This window comes from Cylas formicarius, unplaced genomic scaffold, assembly GCF_029955315.1.
Source record: "Cylas formicarius isolate icCylForm1 unplaced genomic scaffold, icCylForm1.1 PGA_scaffold_10__41_contigs__length_53128322, whole genome shotgun sequence".
NCBI lineage: Eukaryota > Metazoa > Arthropoda > Insecta > Coleoptera > Brentidae > Cylas > Cylas formicarius.
In genome coordinates this window covers 41,915,256-41,936,718 of record NW_026844214.1, presented here as the reverse complement: position 1 = coordinate 41,936,718, position 21,463 = coordinate 41,915,256, and the positions used below count along the sequence as shown (strand labels likewise).

Below are 21,463 nucleotides of genomic sequence, written 5' to 3'. Positions count from 1 at the left end.
GGATTCTGTCTGGAGCGAACGGAGATTAAACCGCCATGTGCAATGCTCACATGACGGTTTAATTAAGGAATTCTGTCCTGAGAAACACCGCAGAATTCTTGAAAACTATTCAGCTACTTAGGGATATCTCGTTTTACCTTTAAACTTAGAAAAATGGTTTTTGTTAGTTATTTTGAGGATTTTGAGAGAAATATAATGGACATCTCAGTGGAGGAAGATCAGACGAACCAACCTTGGTTTTTTTGTAACCATAACCAAGAAATTAGGTTCGCACGGGATTCAGTTGCTTAAACTCATGTTCACTTAACGAATTCGGTAAATGAAATGGACTTAACAAGAAATAGGTTTTACGTGGGCACTGCTCGGGGGCTGTTGTTGTGTAAGATTTTTCTTTCGTATGATCTTTACACTTGTATCTAATTTTTTTAGACACAGGAGATAAACCCAACGATGTCAATATCGCGAGAAATGGTGAAACGACAGAAGTTACGGCGATGGTGAAGGGCAGAAACGAAGACGAAATTATTTTGGGATATCAAAGTGGTCATGTAGGTGTTTATAACACACAACAAAATGAGTTTATCAAATCCCTGACTGATTTAGAAGGAGATGGTGGCATTATTGGTGCGGGATGTGTTAAAAAAGCTATAATAAGCGCCAAACGGAATGGGATTATTCACGTGTCTAAAGGCAAAAAGAGAGATTATTTTTCGGTAAACTTGGATGAAAAGGGCACCCTGGAGTCACTAATTTGTAATGATAATCGGGACAATATCGTTGGAATTGGGGGAGAGTTCAACAACTTCAAACTCTTTAATTTGGAAACAAAGCAGTGTGTTTTCAAAGCAAAATCGGTAGGTTTACCAAAGCAGAGGTCAAGGAGTTGGTGAAAAGCATTTTTTTTTTTTTTAGTTGGGTCATGACGAGTTACAATTACCGATTCCCACTTCGGTGAGAAGCATAATTTTCTTTCCAGATGTACCAAATTTAGCCGCTTGCGCAACCAAAGAGGGTTATGTATTGCTTTATGATGACCGGGCCCAACGTAAACCCATTTCCAAGTTTTTAGAAAAACAGGCTAGTTATACAACCATCTCCCCTGCGTTCAGGGAAAGGTTAAAAAAAAACCAGCACCCCACCTCTTGTGTACTGATTTATAATTTGGTTTTAGACAATGTTTTGTGGGTACCACCAAAGGTTACATGCAGATGCTCGATTTAAAAACTGCCAAATGCCTGAAAACTTTCACTAATTATACAGGTAGCGTCACTAGCATCATCTGTGATCCTGTGGAACCATATATCGCTAGCACTAGCTTGGATAGGTATTTGAGAGTGCACAATATAGATACTAAAGAACTAGTATATAAGGTTAATATTTGATTTCCATTTTTTGACCCTTTACCCTGATATTTTGTAATTTTGCAGTGTTATATGAAACAAAATTTGACGAAATTATTCCTAAAACCAATCATTAAGGATGAAGGCGAAGAAAAACAAAAGCAGGACGAGAATGTTGACGAAGAATATGAGGAAATGTTTAGGAATATGGAAACGGTAATTGACGAAGATGAAATACCCAAGAAAAAGAAGAGGAAATCCTTGCATGACAATCTTCGGAAAAAATAAAAACACTTTTCGTCTAGAAATTTTATTATTTCAAAGAAAATCGCTCGCTTTGGAATATGTTTATTAAAACGGTTATATACAATATACAAAAAAATTATACAAAACAAACATTATTATATATTATCAAAATAAATAATTATACTACAAATCACTACAATCTAAACGGCAGGCAAACATTTTACAATGGGTAGTAAGTGTATAAAGGGCCTCACAAATAGAACAGAGAACGTAGAATTCGGTCCTCAGCCCATCGCATAAGAATTAGGTGGAATATGATTACCATGTGAAAAATGGTTTATTCTCATTAGGTCTTTAGGTCTTTGCACTATTCATCTTCGTCTGCGACATTCTTCTTTTTCAAGATGGCTTTAAGAACTCGAAGTAACTGTCAATTCTGTGCCTGCGAGTTCATCACTTAAAACGCTAGATGTTGCTAATGACACTTCATTTTGGCGAAACTTAAGGTTAGTTTCCGTGGACAAGGATAGACGAAATGTGACGCGAAACGTCATCATGATATGATGCAGTTTTTGTCTCCAGCATCCAATGGCCTAGTTTTGCACGGGGATTTTTGATTAGCCGCCTGTCTGCGCCTCGCAATGGCCAGCGCGTCATTCGGAACGTACGAAATCCTCACGCCGCCGTAGGCTCGTCTTGGAGGTAGCTGGTAGTCCAAATCATCACTGGAAGACGAGGAAGAACAAGTGGAACAGTAGCTATCGCTATCATCGTCGCGTTCCGGATGTCGACTGCTGGAAAGGGAAATCAATATTGTTTAAGGGCCACAAAAGAAAAGAATTGACAAGGAAAATAGAATGACAGATATCTAACCTGGAAGGTGTCTGTGAATCAGAAGTGGTTTTTCGGGAAGACCTGCCTCTTCGCTCGAGGCTGTCGCAGTGTCTGGACCGACCGCCGGAGTAGCTCTTGCTTCGTGGGAATTTCTTAGATGCTTCGACGCTGGCGTTGTCTGCCGCATCTGCTTCGAACCCTTGATTATCCCCTTGGAAGCGAACGCTGAGTAAGCCTCGCGATTTTTTACTTGGAGAGCCGGGAGTAGTCAGACCGCCGCTCGTGCTTTCGCTCGATCCGGGAACCTTATGAAAACAAGTCAACTAAACTTCAGTGAGGTTTATTTTATCATTCAGGGTTATGAGAGTTATAAGTAATATTAAATTGATCCAGAAAGCATTTCGCCAAAAGACCAGTTATCAATTACCTCATGTAAAATCGCTCTCAATGAGAGTTGAGCTAGTTTTATATGAAATTAATTAAAGTTAAAATCAAAATACACGTCGGGTACTTACCACAAGTTCCGGCATCGAGGAAGACGCCGCCTGCAGCTCCAAAGAATTGCCGTCGGCCTTCGGTGTGCCGTCCCCAGCGTTTTGCGACCCCTTCTTACTCCAATTCCCCCCCGTCCAATCGTCAAGACTTAGATCGGCCAGATGTAGAGGTTCTCTGCTCCTGTCCCTCGCGCTGAGCAATTTCTCCAAGTCGGGAGAATGGTGACTCGCTCCCCTCTCGCTCAACAACCTATCGAGGTTGCGTTCCAACAATACCCTGTCCAATCCCCTCTCCGTCGGGGGCATTGCGGTCCTTTCTTCGCTAGGGCTCTGGTTCTGTGATTGGGGTAACGATTCGCCCGGACACCCGTTATCTGAAGGGGTGGGTGTACTGGCTAGTGATCCCCCTGGTTTGGGGGACCTCTGCAGGGCCCGCCTGCCCATTTTTGGGGATCGAATCGGGGGAGATCGGCAAGTGAGAGGGTTGCTCAGGACGTATTGACTGCAGGGAGGTGGAGTAGAAGGCGAAGAGGTAGTCGGGGATCGCGGAGGGTGCGCTCTGCGTAAAGCGGGCGATCCAGGTGGCGTGCTCGTTTCGCTAGGAGAAGGGGGGTGGGCAGTCAGACGCGGTTTCAGCGGTCTGGGAGCTCTGGAAGATTAAAATCGAGTGACGCGAAATATAGGAGACCAGCAAAGTCGTTAATAAAGAGGCCTGAACACACGCGGCTGATGTAAACGTAGGTGTAATTGTGCTCCCAAATCGGAATTGTTTATCTCCCCCACTTTTGTACGGATAGACTGCGATTTCCAATACGGGTGGGGATGCAAATGTTTCTAGTTGATATCAACAGAATGAAACCACTGACAGGTTTTATTTAATGAGTCTAAATCCACCGTTTGTTAGAGATTACAAAAATCACGAAACTAAAGGCGTTAACGCCAGAATAAATAATACCACATTGGGACGTCAAACCTCATTGATTGACGACGGTAAATAGGAAAATGTAAATTTAAGACATTAGGGCATAATACACGTAGCAACGTTGAAAGGTTTCCTATAGGCGCGAAATTTCATGTCACAGAACAACTTTAGCACTACTTCGTTTGAAAAAGCAGAAAAATAACACCCAAGTACAAAAATTAAATCTAAAACTAAAAATTAATTCCAACGGCGTCCCAAGGGTTACCTAATTGATATTTTTCAAAAAAATGAGCTTTCTTTTTATTTATTTTTTTCAGTTTTAAAGCAAAACATCTGTTTCTCAAAGTTTTTTCATATTTTGCAACGTCGTAAAGGTTAAGAAAAACTTTTTAATTTTAAATTTTTAAAATTCAAAAATGGTATCAATTGTTTGTCACGAAAAACACGAACAACCCTGAATTAATAAGTTTTAAATATGGGCCATCGACTCGTCGGATCTCCTTCGCAGGAGCCAAAACAAATTACTCGAAATAATTACCTGGTGCCCGGTCCTGAACTGTCGGACGGCGTGGGCGGTTCCCCTTTGCTGCAAGCTATCGAACAATAGATGGCACCACGGCGCGGCAAAAACGGTCGACCTAGCAGAGACGTACGGCACGTGTGGCAACAAAAACAGGTCTCTGTGGCGTGCCAATGTTGACCCTCGTGGCTCATCTGGCCCTGATCGACGCCTATGGGTTCGCCACACGAGTCGCAATATTCGGCGAACATGGCGTCGAAGCAGTGCAGGCAGTAGGGCCTTCCGTCCCTCATGATGTACCGCTGACCCCCCAGTTGACGTTCGCATTCGGAACAAGCGAAATGTTTCATGTGCCACGCCCTGCCCTCCGCCTCTGTGCACTCGTCGGCCAAGATAATCTGAAACAAAAGAGGGGGCAAAATAGAAGTAAGTAGTAGTTGTTGAAAAGAAAAAAAAATGTTCAGGCTAAGAACATAGTGCAGCGCGACATCGCGTGGAGCAAGCCTCGAGGTGCCGAAACATAGTAGAGCGGCGAGGAATAGCCGAATACCTGCATAATATATTCTTTTAATTTGTTTATTGTGAAGTTAAAATGGTATCAGCCATAAAACGTCTAGACAGTAGTGCCGCTAAAATTTGGTATCTTCGTAATCAACAAAGAACAAGTTACGAAATTTTTTAAAATCGAAGAGTGTGGAGAATTTCATACTCTTTACGAAAAGTTGCGGCAACACCTCACAAGATTTTACGGATATGTCAGAATGGAAGTAGCCACTTTGATTATATTTTAAGCCTGATCAATGATCAGTTAATAGAGAACTGGATCAATTTCAATCTCACTCCTATAGGACCCGCCGAGCGTTTAATAATGACACTGAGGTTAGGTCCAAATTTAATTACTTAGACAAAGTATAAATAAGATATTTATTCTCAACTGAGATCTAATTCTTGTGTACAAAACTAAATACAAAATAAATGAAACGGTTATTCTAGAGACGTCCAAAACTATCATAATACTAAGTACAAGTCATGTTTCCAGATAAATCACAATATGATGAATCTGCTTGTCTTTGCGATAATGCTAGCTCTGGTTGCTTTGGTGTAGAATTACCCGATGTATTTGGTGTAGGAACTGGTACATTTGGTGTCCGAATATCTTCTGAATAAACAAAATCAAAAACTAATAATTGAATTTGCATCCGTAGCAACATTTTATTTCTCGGGGAAAGTTTTTTGACATGCGGCAATAAATTATTGAAAAAGGCTACGTCTTCATCGTTAATTTCCTCGAATTTTGTCAATTTCCTTTTTTCCTGTTGCACGAAATGGTCATTAATTTGTCTTTTATTTGGTCGATCACGAGACCGATCATCTGCAAATGACGTCACAGAACAACTTCGAGATTTTCGACGATCATGGGATGTGCTGGGAGAAAATGCTCCTCACGTGACTGATATGTTCTCGATATCTTCTGATGGTTGCTCTGGTTGGGATGCCTCATCATCATATTCATCTTGACTTTGGGACCAATTGCCGGTGGAAGGGCGTACAGTAAACTGATCACGTAAAAACAAAAGATTTCAGTTTCTTCCCTCCGGGATCGCCAGATCGGCGAGGATTTTTTTGCAATTCTCGACGAAAAGTATGACGATTGTTTTTCCACTTATTCCTTACTCGGTCGCCTAAAAGGTGAAAAAAACTTTTATACAGCATACAACGTAAAACTGCGATTTGTGAGTTTCTGCACAGTGCAAAAAATAGTAACTTTTTGAACAATCGTAGGAGTTTTCATGACATATTTTGTTTTCACAACATGTGGAAGAATATAGGAAGAAACAAACATTATATGGGAATGTTTCTATTTCAATCGGTCATCCTGTAACTATAATAACTTTTTTTTCTAGGTTTCTAGCCACTGGATCGTCATTTAAGTCCTTGTCATTTACTTTTGTTTACGTTGTTCCACTGTGGCAAAAATAATAAGGAAAACAATAACCGTTCTATGGCAAACGCTACAGCCAATTCATATGCGTATTCCAGACCAAACTATTTTTTTGAACATAGCAAAAGAATATTATGAAAAATGGAACTTTCCCGATTGTATCGGAAGTATTGATGGGAAACATATACGGATTAAATGTCCATCACATAGCGGTACAATGTTTTATAACTACAAACAATATTTTTCTATCGTTCTACAAGGAATTGTTGCGCCAATTACAAATTTGTGATAATTGACGTAGAAGGGATCATCTGCTGTGTTTTACGCAAGAAGATTGAATATTCCAGATGACAAACCACTTCCCAATACACAAATTAAGATGCCATTTGTTTTTGTAGGCGACGACTATCCCTTACTGAGACATCTTTTAAAACCCTACAGTCGTCAACAGCTTGTTCCAGAAAAGGAATATTTCAATATGAGACTTTCACGAGCACGAAGAACGGTAGAATGCGCATTCGGAATTTTAAATGCTAAATGGCGACTTTTATGGAAACCTATCAAGACGCATCCAGAATTTGCCGATTTAATTGTTAAATGTATGTGCGTATTACATAATACAATTTTAGATCTTGAAAGAATTGATACTCAGCTAATCAATAAACATCAAAATGATCCTACATTATCTAATATAGGAGCTCGACGCACAAATAATAGGAGTCTGATATTAGAGAGACTTTCAAAAATTACTTGAATTGAAAAGTTTGTAAGTGTTAAATAAAAGATACTTACGTGTCGTTTGCATTTCCTTTGCCACTTCATCCCATATTTTATCTAAAATGTACCAATTATGGCGATTTTTATCTTTTTGATCCCATAATCTCTCTCTCATAAAGACTAAATCTCTTAGTTTTTGACAATCCATGGTTTGTCTACAATGCGACAGAGTGATGAAAACAAAATTATTTGAATCAATCTCGTCGCTCGATTTAATCGCTCAAACATATCGCTCTACTATGTGCACACGCACCTGTCTCCACAGGTTTGTTTTGGACGGGACGTCGCGCTGCTTGCTCGCCGCTATCCTCGTCGCGCCACTATGTTCTAAGCCTTAAGCGAAAGAAACGGAGCAGTATATCCAATAAGGTCTGTTGCTGGGGTATATATAATGTTTTCACATTTTGCGGCCTGTTCAAGGCATCTCTCATATCCACAAAATTGGACACTTATGGAATCAGGGGTATTTCAAAATGTATAATCGACAGTTGCTTAGAATTCAGATATTAGTGTAGTATCAGGGTTCAATATATCAAATAACATCACTTTTTAATGAATAGAGTGCCATTTTAAATAAGCGTACAAAATGCTTGTAAACAAAGACTAGTATAACTATTTGGCCTAGATTACAGTCTTTTTCATATGTTCATCATATCGGGTTTGAAAATCTTCAAACTTCAAAAAAGAGTTATTCAAGTTTCTTGTGGAGCTCATGTTCGAACATATTATAGAGGATTCCTTCTGGCACGCAAAATAATGCCTTTGCCATGTATATACAAGGTGTGTTCAAAAAGTAAAGTGATTGTTGATTGTGAAATGTTGTCTTCTTCAAAGTAACCCCTCCCCCCCAGGATACTTGTGCCACTTTGTAATATAGCCTTGAGTTCTTTCAGCGATTTTTTCTTTATCTTCTCAATCGTTCCAAACCTCCTTTCTTTCATGGGTTTCTTGAGTTTTGAGAACAGGAAAAAGTCGCAGGGAGCCATATCCGGTGAATATGGTGACTGAGGAAGGATTGTGGTTTTGTTTTTGGCCTAAAAGTTAGACACAAGCAACGATGAGTGAGCAGCACGATAAGATCGTGATGCAAAATCTATGAATTGTTTTCCTACAATTCCGGACAGATTATGTACTTGCTCTATTGGTTGTACGACCTTGTTGTAAGAACTCTTGCTACTACGCCACGATAATCAAAGAAAACAGTAACCAAAACCTTGACATTTCATCGAATTTGACGTGCTTTTTTCGGTTTTGGCGATTTTGGATTCTTCCATTGGTACGACTGGGCTTTGGTTTCGTCAATAGTTAAGACTTTTTTCTGCTACACGTTTCATGCTCAAAACTTCGTAAAAAATTGCATGGCATGAGGCAATAGAGATGCTGACGTCGTCAGCCAATCTACTAGTGATTCGATGATTTTTCAAGACCATTTGTATCACTTCAAAGCTTTCATCAGTTATGGACGTGCTGGGGCGTCCAGAGCGAGGTTCGTCATCGGCATCTTCTCGGCCATATTGGAACATATTGTACCTCTTATAAACAATTTTTTGCTCAAATTTTCAGCACTGTATTCCATGTTTTACACAAAATTTTATTCTGTACCATGTGTACCAATATAACAAAAAATATCGAAGATCGAATGTACGTAGCCCTCCAAATTACAAAAGTCATCTTACTTTTTATCTCCTTCAACAGAAAACCGTAATTATAACGTGAGATCAAACCGACTTACCATACAATAGCATCCAAATCAAAGGTCTAATTCAATGAATTAGCAACAACTGAAAAATTATTTTACAGTGCTGAAGAATTATTTTATAACAACACAATAATTATAAATGCTCTGATTGTTTATTTTTGTATCTATTGGTAATGTTTTTTGTATAGAATGCATTTCGTACCCTTTTTCATTTATTGCTTTTTCAGTGGTAGTACATTTAGACTTACATTTATTTTTAATAAATTATCATTAAACTACTACTGCCTATACTAGTTTTCGGTAGTAAATTTTCAGCATTGGAGTGGAACCTTGGGTTTTGATAATTTTTGGTTGCAGGATTTTTTGCGTGCTCCGTTGATACATGGCAATTTATAAATTAGGCTGACCAACCGTCCAGAATTAGCCGGGACAGGTTCAGGTTTTTCCGACAACGTCTTGGAAAATCTGCTAGTCCTGGATTGTCCCGAATTTCTCAATATAGTTACATTTTATATCCCAACTGTTTCCCGCTCTTAAATCGTGCTTTTTGTTAATACCGAAATGCCCCATAATAATTAAAAACTTTTGCAACAATGCGGAAACAGAATTCCGGCTTTTATTTGTGCATAATGCTGCCGCAATTTTCCACGAAACAAGTTTATTTATACAAGTTAAGGAAATATCAGCAGTAGAATGTCTAAAAGCTTAAGTGCAAAATAAAAGCTAGAAGAAACGAGGAGTGGATAATGACTGAATGAAGCACAGAGGAATGCCTCTCACAATAGGAAATTCAATCTTCTCAAATGTTGGACACATATTACTTGAAAACAAACCACATTACTCAGAAATTCAACCCGCAATAAAAACTACTTTATTGTATAATGAAGCATTAATAAATGAAGATGATGAAATATCTTTAATAAAGGAATTTGTAACCAACGAATTGTTCGCAGATTGGAAAGCTAATGATATCAATGTTTGTGTCCGATGGTTTGAAGTTTTTGATAATTGTTCAAAAAAGCAACTGGGGTTCAAAAACATATCTTTGATAGTTGAGTTTGCACTCTGTCTATCCAGTACTAATGCGGAGCGAGAAGGAGCGTTTTCAATTATAAACAACTTTTGGAGTAGCAAACAAAGTCGACTTTATGTGAGCACTTTAAAATCAGCCGTGATTACAAGGTGAATTTAAGTTGTTTGGAGTTTTACAAATTTTTTTTTAAAAATAATGTTGCTCTAAAAGCAATATGTGGTCAAAATAAATATTCTTTTAAACAATAGGTGGTTTAAAAAGATTTTTTTGATTTCTACATGAGTTAAAGAGATGGGAGGTGGATGTAAGCATTCTGGATTCATCTCTCTCGAAGTTGGTATAAATCCATAATTGATAATTATCACACAAAAATTTACCTCGTCGCATGCGGAACATCTCGGCTTGATCGTCTCGGCGTGGTGACGACCGCAGTACAGGCGGCCCTCCTTGAAGAAGTAGATGAGATCCACTAGGAGTTCGCGGCACACGCAGCAGGCGAAGCAGCCCGGGTGCCAGCAGGTGTTGGGCCCCGCTCTCGCGGCAAACACTCCGATGTCTCCCGCAGAAAGGCCTTCCGAACACTATATGGGAATAAATCCGAAAGAAAAAAATTAATCGGGTTCCCCGCTGATGACGTTATTATCGAGAGACTCTCTCTCTCTCTCTCTTTATCTATCCCTTTCTGGTGTGCTTTACGATTTTTAACCAGAAGATACGGGATGCGTTGGTAAGTACATACCTAAGGGTGAACTTTTCGATTGTTTTTGCCATTTATTTGAGATTTTTGAAAGTTTTTTACGTGCACAAAGAGGCAGTCGGTTGTGGGTTATTGTTATTTTTGGTTAACGTTTTTGTGCGCTCTCTAAGCAGCATTATTTTGCAAAAAAAATTAGTCCTGTCTCTTTTAGTGTTTCCGAAAATAATATAAGATAAATTAGTGAAAAATGGTATGCTTTTTTTGTAAATAGGGAGCTAAAACCGTTTTGAGGAATTAACGGGACGTGAAGCGGGGTGGAGCGAGCTTGGGCCGTTTAAGAGGCCATTATATCGAGTGCATTAGCAGTTTTAAACACCCCCATCGGAAACGTTTTAATAAAGCTTAATGGGAGGGCTCTAAAAGCGATAAAAATTTGAATACCTAATACGTCTCAGAGAGCGCTTTTCTTGTTTACGTCTGCGCGTCTATCAAAAGCCTGGCCTCCGGTATTTTGAAAAATATTCAAATTAAAGTCCAGAAATTATATCGAGGCAATCAAAATTACTTGAAACAAAAATTTTAACCTTTTTCACTGCGACAGTGATATTGTGATTAGAATTGATTTAAATAAAGATGATAAAAGCGACGCGGCTATTTCTACAACGTTTTGATTTCGAAATTGTCTTCTTGGCAAAATGATTCGAGTATAGCAAAATACATAATGATCTGTATCAGCGATTTCCACACCCTTAACTCTTTTTTACAGACCATTAATTATTTTGAGAAAATACTGCCCTAAAAATGGCGCAACCAAACTTATTAACGACCTGTCAGCGGTCATGTTGAATGGCGATATTTTAAATTTCTGAAAAACAAATCAGACTTTCTGTAAGGGACACTCAGGACGGTGAGATTGAGATATAAAGGTAATTCTTAAAGAATGAGCAATCTCTAAACTGGAAGTACTAGACATCAACATATTACGAAATCCAAAAATTTGATTTTATTTTTTTTTTCATTACTCATATCAAAATTTTTATTGTTAAATAATGGTTTTTATTACTCCCAATGTCTTTTAATATCTTGAGATTTTTTAATATGCTCTTTTTTATAATATAAATGCAAATAAGTCAAAAACCTACAGAGGTAAACGGTCTTTCTATGAAAAATTGAAAATTCTTTTACATTTACGGCATGTTTGAACCAGAACTCGACAGATAAAATATAATTCCATTGATATGAAACTAGCGCCCTCTAGGAGCAACGTCAAAATAAATTTCTAATTCGTAATTGTCAAGTCATAAAACCTAAGACTGCCAATTTTTATTATTATACTAAAAAAATTCATGAAAAAAACCAGCGTCATTTGTATGAGGCATACTGAGCCCAACCCTAATATGTTGTTGTCTAGTATTCGCAATGTCCCTTACCAGAGACTTACGTCAGACTTGTTTGTCAGAAATTCCGATTAATCTTTCACAAAATCGCATAAGTTTACTAAAATCTATTATTTACAAAACATTATTTAGCAGGTCGTACACAAAATGTGAATATTGGAAATAAACAATCAGACATATGCGGTATTATGTCAAGGGTGCCACAGGGAAGTATTTTATGACATTTGTTGGATAAACTTTATACAATTAACATTATAAAGTGTTTATACAGCATTGCGATTATCACATTTATTTTGACGACACCCAGCTGAAATACTCCAAAACTGTTTGTAGTGAAAAATAACCAGAAAATCTATCTACCATTATGGCACCCTCCACTTATAATAATAAACATGTCTAACATTCCGTAACAAATTTGGATCCAACTTTGAATAGAAAATTCGAATTTACCAACCTCTTTTTTAAAACCGAATACCGAATACCGAATAAACATTACCTCAATGCCAAAGTTATGTCTTATGATTCATTGATATTGTCACATTTTAATTATTGTAATCAAATGTATAGTCCGTGTTTCTCGAGGTTTTTAATAAACAAAGAATACAAAGTCCAAAACTCGTGCTTGAGATTTATTTTTGGAATACGGGGTGTTTCATAAACTATATAACTGCTCAACATTTATGAAGTTTTATTTATAAAATAATTAAAACTAAAACGCGATAGGGTCTTTATAAAAATCTGACATTTAAGGAGTTATTTTCTTATTTGTCTCCTTTATTTTTTAATAAATATAGAATTTTTGATTTTGATCAGTCGGATTTCAGATATAAGAACGTTCTTGTCCGCTTTCCGTCTTTTCCCCTCTCTTTGCGACAACTATTTTTTTTTTAATTAACGCCTCAACGAGTACCTTAAAGTTCGGCACTTTGTTCCTTACATTGTTAAATTTTATATTTTATTTAGGTAATATTATTGTTATTACTATTTCTTCTTATTGTCCCTTCTTCCGTTCTACTAAATATTTCTCACTTTTTTGTATGTCCTGCAAGTAACTCGATATTTTCGTTTATAATTTTCATATATGTGATTTAAACAGACCTCGCGACACCCATTTTTTATGAAAACGATATATCTATCACGCCATTTTTTCTTTTGACTCGCAAATCACTCACGCGGAACTTATGGGGCGGAAACGTATTTTGGCGACAGTTTTAATAAAGATCGAAGTATACGGCGAGGGGGCGAGAGAAAGAGCAGCGGGAAATATTTGTCACTTGGAAAAAATTGACGTCGCAGATGTCTCAAGTAAGTTATCGCCGCCCGATATAAATCACTGCCTTTATTCGATCCCCCACCCAACGAAAGAGCCGTATTTTGCAAAGAACGCGGGAATACTTTCGATAGAACGGAACGACCGTAAAAGTTTAAAGAACGCAAAAAAGTTTCAAATGGGGATAAAAAGCGGGAACGTTGCCCTAAAAAAGAATATTTCATTAAAAACGATTTGACACTTTTATTCTTTGCAAGCATATCGCTAGCGATTTGTCGAGTTAGGGTGAAAATAATAAGTTTAACAAAGCTTGGATTCGACGACGCAAACAATCATTTTATTTGAATGTTAATATACCCACTTTTGAATAATGTATTTACATTTGGCAACTGCCTTTCTTGCGAACAAATTTGTCTTTTATTTGAAAACAAATAGTTAAAAATACATAATCCACTTCGCATCAATTCGTCAAAACCACTGAGCCAACAGCCTTTTTCAGAAAGGCAATATTGTTATTACCAGCCAAGTTGAAATTACAAGTCACCTTCCATTATCTTGCAACAGAAACTTGTTTTCGGACGTTAAGTGCATCTTATAGAGTGGCAATACTTAAAATATCAACAAAACAATAAATGACGACCATATAGATCATTACTTTACATTTGATTGATTTTGGTTTGAATAACGTTTATTCATTAAATTCGGTTAATTCAACTTACCTAATATAGATTTGTAAGCTTCGTCAAGGCTATTTTTTATGGTAGTTATCAGCGCTGTTCCAGAAGCACTCATTATTTCTACATAACTCAAAGAAAATATCCATATGCTCACCTCTCCATGGAATCGAAATTTTGAAAATGTAACAACACAATTTTAAGTAAGTGAAAATGGCAAAAACAAAGGGTAAACAAATCTTCAACGTGTATTTACTGTGCACGACTGGATGGAGACTCCACTAAGGATGAATCATTGAAAATAAAGTAGCTCCACTTGATTCACTGGATAAATGGATGAAACGCACATGAAAACCAAATTTACACTTCTCATTAGCGATATATATCTAAAGTGTTCATCCGCTTTAAAGGTCATTTATATGACATGTTCGTTAATGACCGAAGTGTTTACTGTATGGCTCCAGAAATCAATGTTTTCGATAGATCAGTTATTGGTTTTGCAAAAACCACACTTCATTCAAAATAAAGGCAAGGCAAAAATAAAAGAGGTATGATGTTAAATTAGTTTGTTTCAGAAATTCAGTTGTAGATATTTTTAGATGAAACATTCAGATCTGAAGCTCCTGACTCCAACCTACTTCCCTAATATTGATGTAGCTTGGGGGTTGAAAAATGCAGAAATAATTTATTCTTATCCATTACATTGAAAAGGTAATATCACTAATTGGGAAAAATTTATTTTCTTAATTATTCCATGGTTATTAATTTTTCCATTTATCCTTTCAAATGTGTACCATTCTGAGATGGAGCCAAAGAGTTAAGCTTTGGGATAAACCATCAAAACTTGAATATTTTGCAAATAAAAAAAAGGTAAAACTGAACCTTTATAAGACCTAACACTTGACGATTTTGAGTAATAACGCTATTACGAATGGTAGCCCGGCTAAACTACTTGGTGTGGTCATTGGTGAGAAATTATATTGGTCGGAGCATGTTGGTGAATTGAAACCAAAACTTAATACTGGATTGTTCGTTCAGCATCGTCTAAGAAGGTCGATTGATGATATTCACTTAATTGTGGTGTATCACTTTCTATTGCAATCACATTTAAGTTACGAAGCAGTACTGTGGGGTGATTATTCGTCTTCTTGTCACTTTTACATTGCAGAAACAGAATTGGCTACCGTGATCATGGTTTGTAAGATTACGCATTATGTCATTGCCCTGTGGTTGATCGTATCAATAGCAAGTTCGTAAACATAAAAATCGTGCGAAAATTTCTTATTAAGAATAGTCTTCACTTATACTTATTTTCTTCTGAGAGTACCTATTCTTCCGCTATTTCTACACTTTATTGTTAAATTTAAAGACAAAGTAAAATCTAACACAGTTAATAGTTTAATGTCCACCGCTAAGTTTGCTTTTATTTGTTATTTAATTGTTTGTATTTTCGATGTTTTTGTCGTTTGATACCCGCTTTTTTGTTTCTTTGTGTGAATTTTTGACTTACTACAATTACATTTTTTGTAAAACATGATTAATAAAGATCATATATCATATTAATGCCGGCAACAATAATTATTATTCTCAGCCGCTTTTATTTTCAAAATTCGTAGCTGTGCGTTGGCGTGTTCAATTATGCGTTACGTAATGAGCATGTCCATTGGTAAAAGCGAAATAGTAGCAAAGTTTCGTATGTTCAAAGTGTCTCGTGTGGGATCGGGTTCGGCCAAACGCGAATGGTTTGTAACAGCGGACATACAGAGAAAATCATACGTGATAGAGTGATGGATAAATAAATATAATGTTTAGGTTAGGTTAGGTTAGCGATTTTTATAGGGATATCAAATTTAATACTTATTTTAAATTATTATTATTATATTATTAAGCGAACATTTTATTATTTTTTTATACAGGAATTTAGTTCATTGTGGGTAGTAAATTCATGGGGTAGGTAGGTTAAAATGCAGAACAGGAACAGAACTCCTCAACAAATAACGACGACTTTATATACGCAAAAAGTGTAACGGAACGAAGTAAAATTGATTTAATATTTTATAGTAGCTCACAAAAAAGGCATTTTGCACGTTTAGTGCAAAAACGTCGTATTCTATGATGTTAACATTTAACCCTTTATGGGTTTGTAGGTTATGGCAAAAAAAAATCTCAGATGTACAGACACAAAATATCAAGCATCCGGAAAGGTTGAAGAGAATGGTGTATCCACCTTAAGGAAGGGGCAATCATAAATACTTGAAGGACCAAATACAAGACAGGACTTGCAAGCATGTCTAACAGAGATAGGAGACCGAAAGAGTATATGCAATAGACTTGCCACAAGGTAAATAAATTATTTATTGGCAATTTTTGAAGTCCTAAATAAATATATTTGATAATAAGGTGTATACAGGTGAAGGTTACCTTTGTCATAAAAATACGAAATGTTGTTCTTATAGCCTTATATTTGGACAAGGCACGGTGACTTGTACGTCAAATACAAGGAAATATGAATGGAAGAAAATTAAGGCGGAAATACTATGTGTTGGAAATACCTAATAATTACAATGCTTGGGCTTTACATTTTTGTTTCATTTCAACCATTTGAACAGTTTTACAAAGCAAAGGAGAAAATTAGTACAAATATTCTCTGCTACACCAATGCAATAACAAAAGATTTAGTGGGACCATCAGCGGCGAGTAAGTTTTAGATTCCAGATGGAAAAAATACTTTTTTCTACTCCCGTCTGTAAAATACCTAATTACCCACCGATCTAGCGTGCGGAAAGCGTCACTTTAGCGTTACTTTTCCCATGAATCCGAGCCACTTCGGACATTTCCTGGATTTTACCGCACGGATTTGGGAGCAATCGGATGTTTTCGGAGATATTTCCCACGCTTTGAATTTTGACGTTTGTCAATTCTGACGGTCATGTCAGTGAATGTATTCGTGTTATTTTGCGAAAATGTACCTAAAAACTAAGGGTCGTAGAAAAAGCATAGTATGCAACACGTTTGGTAAACTTTTTAATTCACTCGTTTATTAAAAACTCGTGAGTCAAATGCCGTTTACCACACTTGTTGCATAATATATTATAGTAAGGTCAAAGATTAATATGATTTGATAGACGTCAACTTTCACCTTAGCTAGTGGTTGTAATAAATAAGGGGCGATAGTGACGATAAAATATTCAAAAAGATACTCACGGGTTAATAAAATATATTCTTTTGGAAACAGTAATTGATCGTATGCATGGGAATTCATGAGTCCTGTGCGGATTTAGCATCCGATGTATGTCATGTACCTTTAAAACAAGCAATATTTTGCTATTTCGTATTCGGATTATACCTATCTATCGACGGTCAAATTACAAAGTCTCCCTATTTCGATACATACATCACGTCGTTCAAACGAAACAGGTATTTATCCGTTTCTTTTTGACATTCTACATTCAGTTCCCTCGAGGAACGAAACTCACCGAAACGGGACCGAACGCCGTTCGGGATTTTCGAGATGGTAGCAAATGAACGAATGTCCAAATGATCAAAAATCCCGAACGGCGTTCGGGTTCACGCGAGAGGGTGGTTTGTAACAGCCGATCCGTCAACAGCTGAGTCGTGACAGATACGTGATCGAGTGACAGAATGTTTAGGTTAGAACCTGCGATTATTATAGGGATATTAAGTTTGAAACTTATTTAAAATGATTTATCTTACTAAGTTTACATTTTATTACTTTTCTTAAACAGGAGTTCAGTTAATTGTGGGTACAGGAACATAACCCCTTAAAAAATAGTTTTTCACGACGACTTTATGTATTATTCATGCAGAAGGTGTAACGGAACGAGTAAAATTGATTTAAGATTTTATAGTAGCTCACAAAAAAGGCATTTTGCATATTTAGTGCAGAAACGTGGTATTTTATAACATTATTCAATTTATAGGATTAAAGGTTAATAAATATATGTATATTCGAGTTATTGCAAAAAGATATCTCAGAAGAAGCATCAGGAAAAGTTGAAGTGAACGGTGTATTCATCTTAAGGAAGGGACAACATAATCATGAACACTTGAAGGACCAAATACAAGACAGGAGTTGCAAGCATGTGTAAGAAAAGAGACGAAAAGAATAGACTTACGACAAGGTTATTAGTAATAAAAATATTTGTAGAAATGTGTAGTACATTACACTGTACGACTGAAACTATATAAGTATTAATAAATTCCTTCAAATCAGTATGTACCTCTAGGCAGAGGTGGAGGCAATCGAATGCACCTGTAGAACTGAAAGACTTGACCAGAGTTCTGGGAGTAAGCAAGTGACCTAGATATTAGTTTGCTTATACAGTTTGGCACAAAAGCTTGGCCATTTTTGTTGTATGAAAAGATATTGACCAAATATGGGCATAAATTTTGATTTTTTTCTGGGATTAGCAAGTATTTTATATTTTTTTGGTAGGTAACCTCTACCTTTTGTATAAGTTAATAGGAACCACCAATAAATATTTAATAATAATACATCAAAGTGGCAGTAGGTATATGACCTTTCTTGGTAAATTTTGAAATCTTTAATAAATATATTTGACGTTTATTAAAAAAAATACTGGTAACTCCTTTCAACCATTTGAACAGTTTTACATCATAAAAGAGAACAATCGACAACAATGCAAGAATATTTTCTGCTACACCAATGCAACAACAAAAGATTTGGTGGGGCCATTAAGGACATTTCTGGGCCACTCTGGGGCCGTGAGTCCAGAAGCCAGGTCCACGATGCTGTAGATTTAAAGTATTTTTGTATCACCATAAGTACATTTTTATGATCCTCGTGTGACTATAGGAAACGCCCCATCTTATTTGTAAAGTAGGGTAGGGGCCCATAAATGTGTGTTATACCAAGGCTCACTCGCAACTGGCTAGAACACAGTGAATTCAGTCAGCTTATAATCAGTTTTATTCCCATCATCAGCTGTAAACCCTACCTATTTTTCTAAAAAAAGAATTTTGTTGTGGACATTGTCATTCATAAAAATTTTATAAATTTGATTTGATACACGTCAACTTTTACCTTAGCCGGTGGCTGTAATAAATAGGGGGCGATAATGACAACAAAATATTCAATAATTCAATTAATAAAAAATATTCTTTTGAATGAATTAACCTATATTTTTTGGAAACAATGTGTCCTGTGCGGATTTAGCAACCGATGTACGTCCTGTATCTTTAAAACAAGCACCGTTTTCCTAATTCGTATTCGGATTACACTTATCTAGTATCGATTGTCAAATTGCAAAGTCTGCGTTTGGACCGTCTGCTACATCCAGATCCCTCGCGAGACGAAATTCACCGAGACTTTCCGAAACGGGACCGAACGTCGTTCGGGATTTTCGTTCATTTGAACATTCGATCATTTGTGGTGTTCCCGGATGTTCGACACTTTGTGGTGTTCCTGTAAAATCGAATGATCATCGCCGTTGACGGTTTCTATTTTGGTTTGAAATGATAGTAAATTCCACACTATTGGCGATCTGCCGCGTGGTCGCTGTACGACGGCGAAAACGACGGTCAATGTCAAACGCGCACTCTCGGGTAACTACGTAAACAGCGACGCGGTAGCGCATTTTTCACTCGCGACAAATAAATCACGGCGAAATGCCCGTCTTGCCTCTCCTTAAGTGATAATTACATACGAAATTATCGTTTAATAACCGGCTCGGACCGTCGAAGATCGCAAATAGCCCGTCTAATTGCCGACATTTAACTCGAGTAAATTTCCCGCCTGCCATACTTGTGCCTCCAACTCGTTAAAGCTTGCCTCCGTATCCGTTGGTCCCGCTTTTTGTCTTCTTTTTCGCTCGGACGTCGGACGTATATAAATATCAAAGCCATCTTCCCCGATCCCCCGCAATGATAATAACCGATAACTTTGCGAGTCGGTGGCGGGGAGGGCGGAGAGATATTTCATTAAATCTGCCCTTACGAGTCGGGACCGTAAATTCCGTCCGGTCACCAGGATTCGTCCCGTCCGCAACATGTGGCCCGGACAGATTTATTAGCGACGGGTAAAGCGTCTTGCGACTCAGAGCCGGACTGCGCCCGAGACGAACATTAACAAGATTGCTATCGAAAAATCATCGCTGGGTGGGGCAATTTCGTAGCGCGTAGCGCGAAGCAGCTTTTTATTTTAAAAAGAAGGCGCTTCGCGGTTTCATGTCCTATAGGGGCGCTTCGTTTTTCTATCGTGCTCCTGCGGACCACTATGGAACTTTGGCAAAATTGTGCAAATAACAGCAATTTCCAAATGTTTTATAATTTTTCATTTTCGGCTAATAATTTACCCACGAAAACGACAATTCTCAGGATCTTTAATATTTCTTGCCCATTACCGACACACCCTATACATATTTGAAAAACTGCCAGAAGTAGAGGTTATGGTCCTGGATCTCCCAGTCCATGAATTTTTCCAATAGAGTAAATAGTTTTCGAGAAAGTAATTCTTTTCTGAAACAATGCAGTACGCCATCATAGTAAATGACGTCATCGTGTTCAGATTGAAATAACTCAAGCAGCGTACGGGATAGACGAAAACCGTAAATACAAAAATTGCAGCTCTCGGTGTGAGCTACAATACTGTCTGGACCAATTAGCCATATATTTTACGAATTTTGATTTAAGGGTAATAATTTATCTTGGAAAAGGACAATTTTCAGGGTCCTTGATATTTTTGCCCATAATTGAAAAACCCTAAGCAAAAAAATGCCAAAAATAAGTGTTATAGCACTGGATCTTCCGCATACGCTGGTTAAAAAATTTTGCCGATACGGTTAACAGTTTTGGAGAAAGTAATTTTTTTCTGAAAACCGAAATAACCTAAAAAAAATTTTTTTTAAATACATTGCGGTATTTGATTGCGCCCAACATAAAGGGTAAAAGTGTGGGTCGAAACTTCTATCCCTCTGCTAAATCTGAAGTCGGTGGGTGCAAATCTGAGACACCTACTACATGTTTTAATGTAGCACCGAATATCCAGAACACCCTGTACAAAATGCTAAAACCATAAATACAAGTTGTTGTATTATCGGCATAGGCAGGGCCTCTAACAAAACAGCAAAAACAAACATCAACTTCCAATGCATTGGTGTCGTCGTTAAAAATGGCAGTAAAGTTGCTTCCGACGAAAACAAACTTGTATTTAAAAGGTCAAAATGCGTCCGAAGTCGTTGTCAGCGTTAACAGATCGGCAAGGTATGATTAGATTGTTAGAAAAACAGTTGATAAAATTATACAAAACAATTGGATCTGTTGGTCAAAAACCCAGAACCAGAATACCAGAGCCTCAAAAGATTCTCAAAAAATCGGCTGGCTAATTAATAACGAATTGAAAATATGGAATCGGACAACCACAAAAAACTACTTAAATTATATTTTATTATTCATTTATAATTCAGTATTTACAAGAAGACCTTACTGACAAAGATTCAGAAGAAAAACAAACAAGCGTGTGTCAAAGAAGGAAAACCAGTTATGACCTCCTAACAAACCGAACTCCATTATTTGGAGTGGTGAAGTGAGCTTTGAAGTAAGCGTGGGTAAGAGTAGGACTCGTCTCATAAAAACTAAA

General features: G+C 37.2%; 2 protein-coding genes across 4 annotated transcripts in view; one reads left to right on the top strand and one right to left on the bottom strand.

The window, feature by feature from the left end:
- The first annotated feature begins 175 nt into the window (after nucleotides 1-175).
- LOC132695685 (WD repeat-containing protein 74) lies at nucleotides 176-1,653 on the top strand. Of its 2 annotated transcripts, none has more exons than XM_060660102.1 (5): nucleotides 176-379; nucleotides 430-854; nucleotides 913-1,115; nucleotides 1,172-1,370; nucleotides 1,428-1,653. In XM_060660102.1, the coding sequence occupies exons 1-5, from the start codon at nucleotides 325-327 to the stop codon at nucleotides 1,626-1,628; spliced, it is 1,083 nt and encodes a 360-aa protein (XP_060516085.1). In that variant the 5' UTR covers nucleotides 176-324; the 3' UTR covers nucleotides 1,629-1,653. The 2 variants fall into 2 exon arrangements, with proteins under 2 accessions (XP_060516085.1, XP_060516093.1); XM_060660110.1 differs by having other exon boundaries at nucleotides 198-379; nucleotides 436-854.
- A 478-nt stretch (nucleotides 1,654-2,131) lies between these two features.
- Nucleotides 2,132-21,463, bottom strand: part of LOC132695671 (protein prickle-like) — a 357,244-nt gene continuing 337,912 nt past the window's right edge. For both annotated transcript variants that reach the window (XM_060660081.1, XM_060660089.1), the window contains 5 exons: nucleotides 10,185-10,388; nucleotides 4,375-4,754; nucleotides 2,936-3,563; nucleotides 2,460-2,725; nucleotides 2,132-2,380 (listed from right to left, as the gene is read on the bottom strand). In XM_060660081.1, coding sequence (XP_060516064.1) covers nucleotides 2,140-2,380; nucleotides 2,460-2,725; nucleotides 2,936-3,563; nucleotides 4,375-4,754; nucleotides 10,185-10,388 — 1,719 coding nt within the window. In that variant the 3' untranslated portion in view covers nucleotides 2,132-2,139. The remainder of the gene's footprint in view (nucleotides 2,381-2,459; nucleotides 2,726-2,935; nucleotides 3,564-4,374; nucleotides 4,755-10,184; nucleotides 10,389-21,463) is intronic.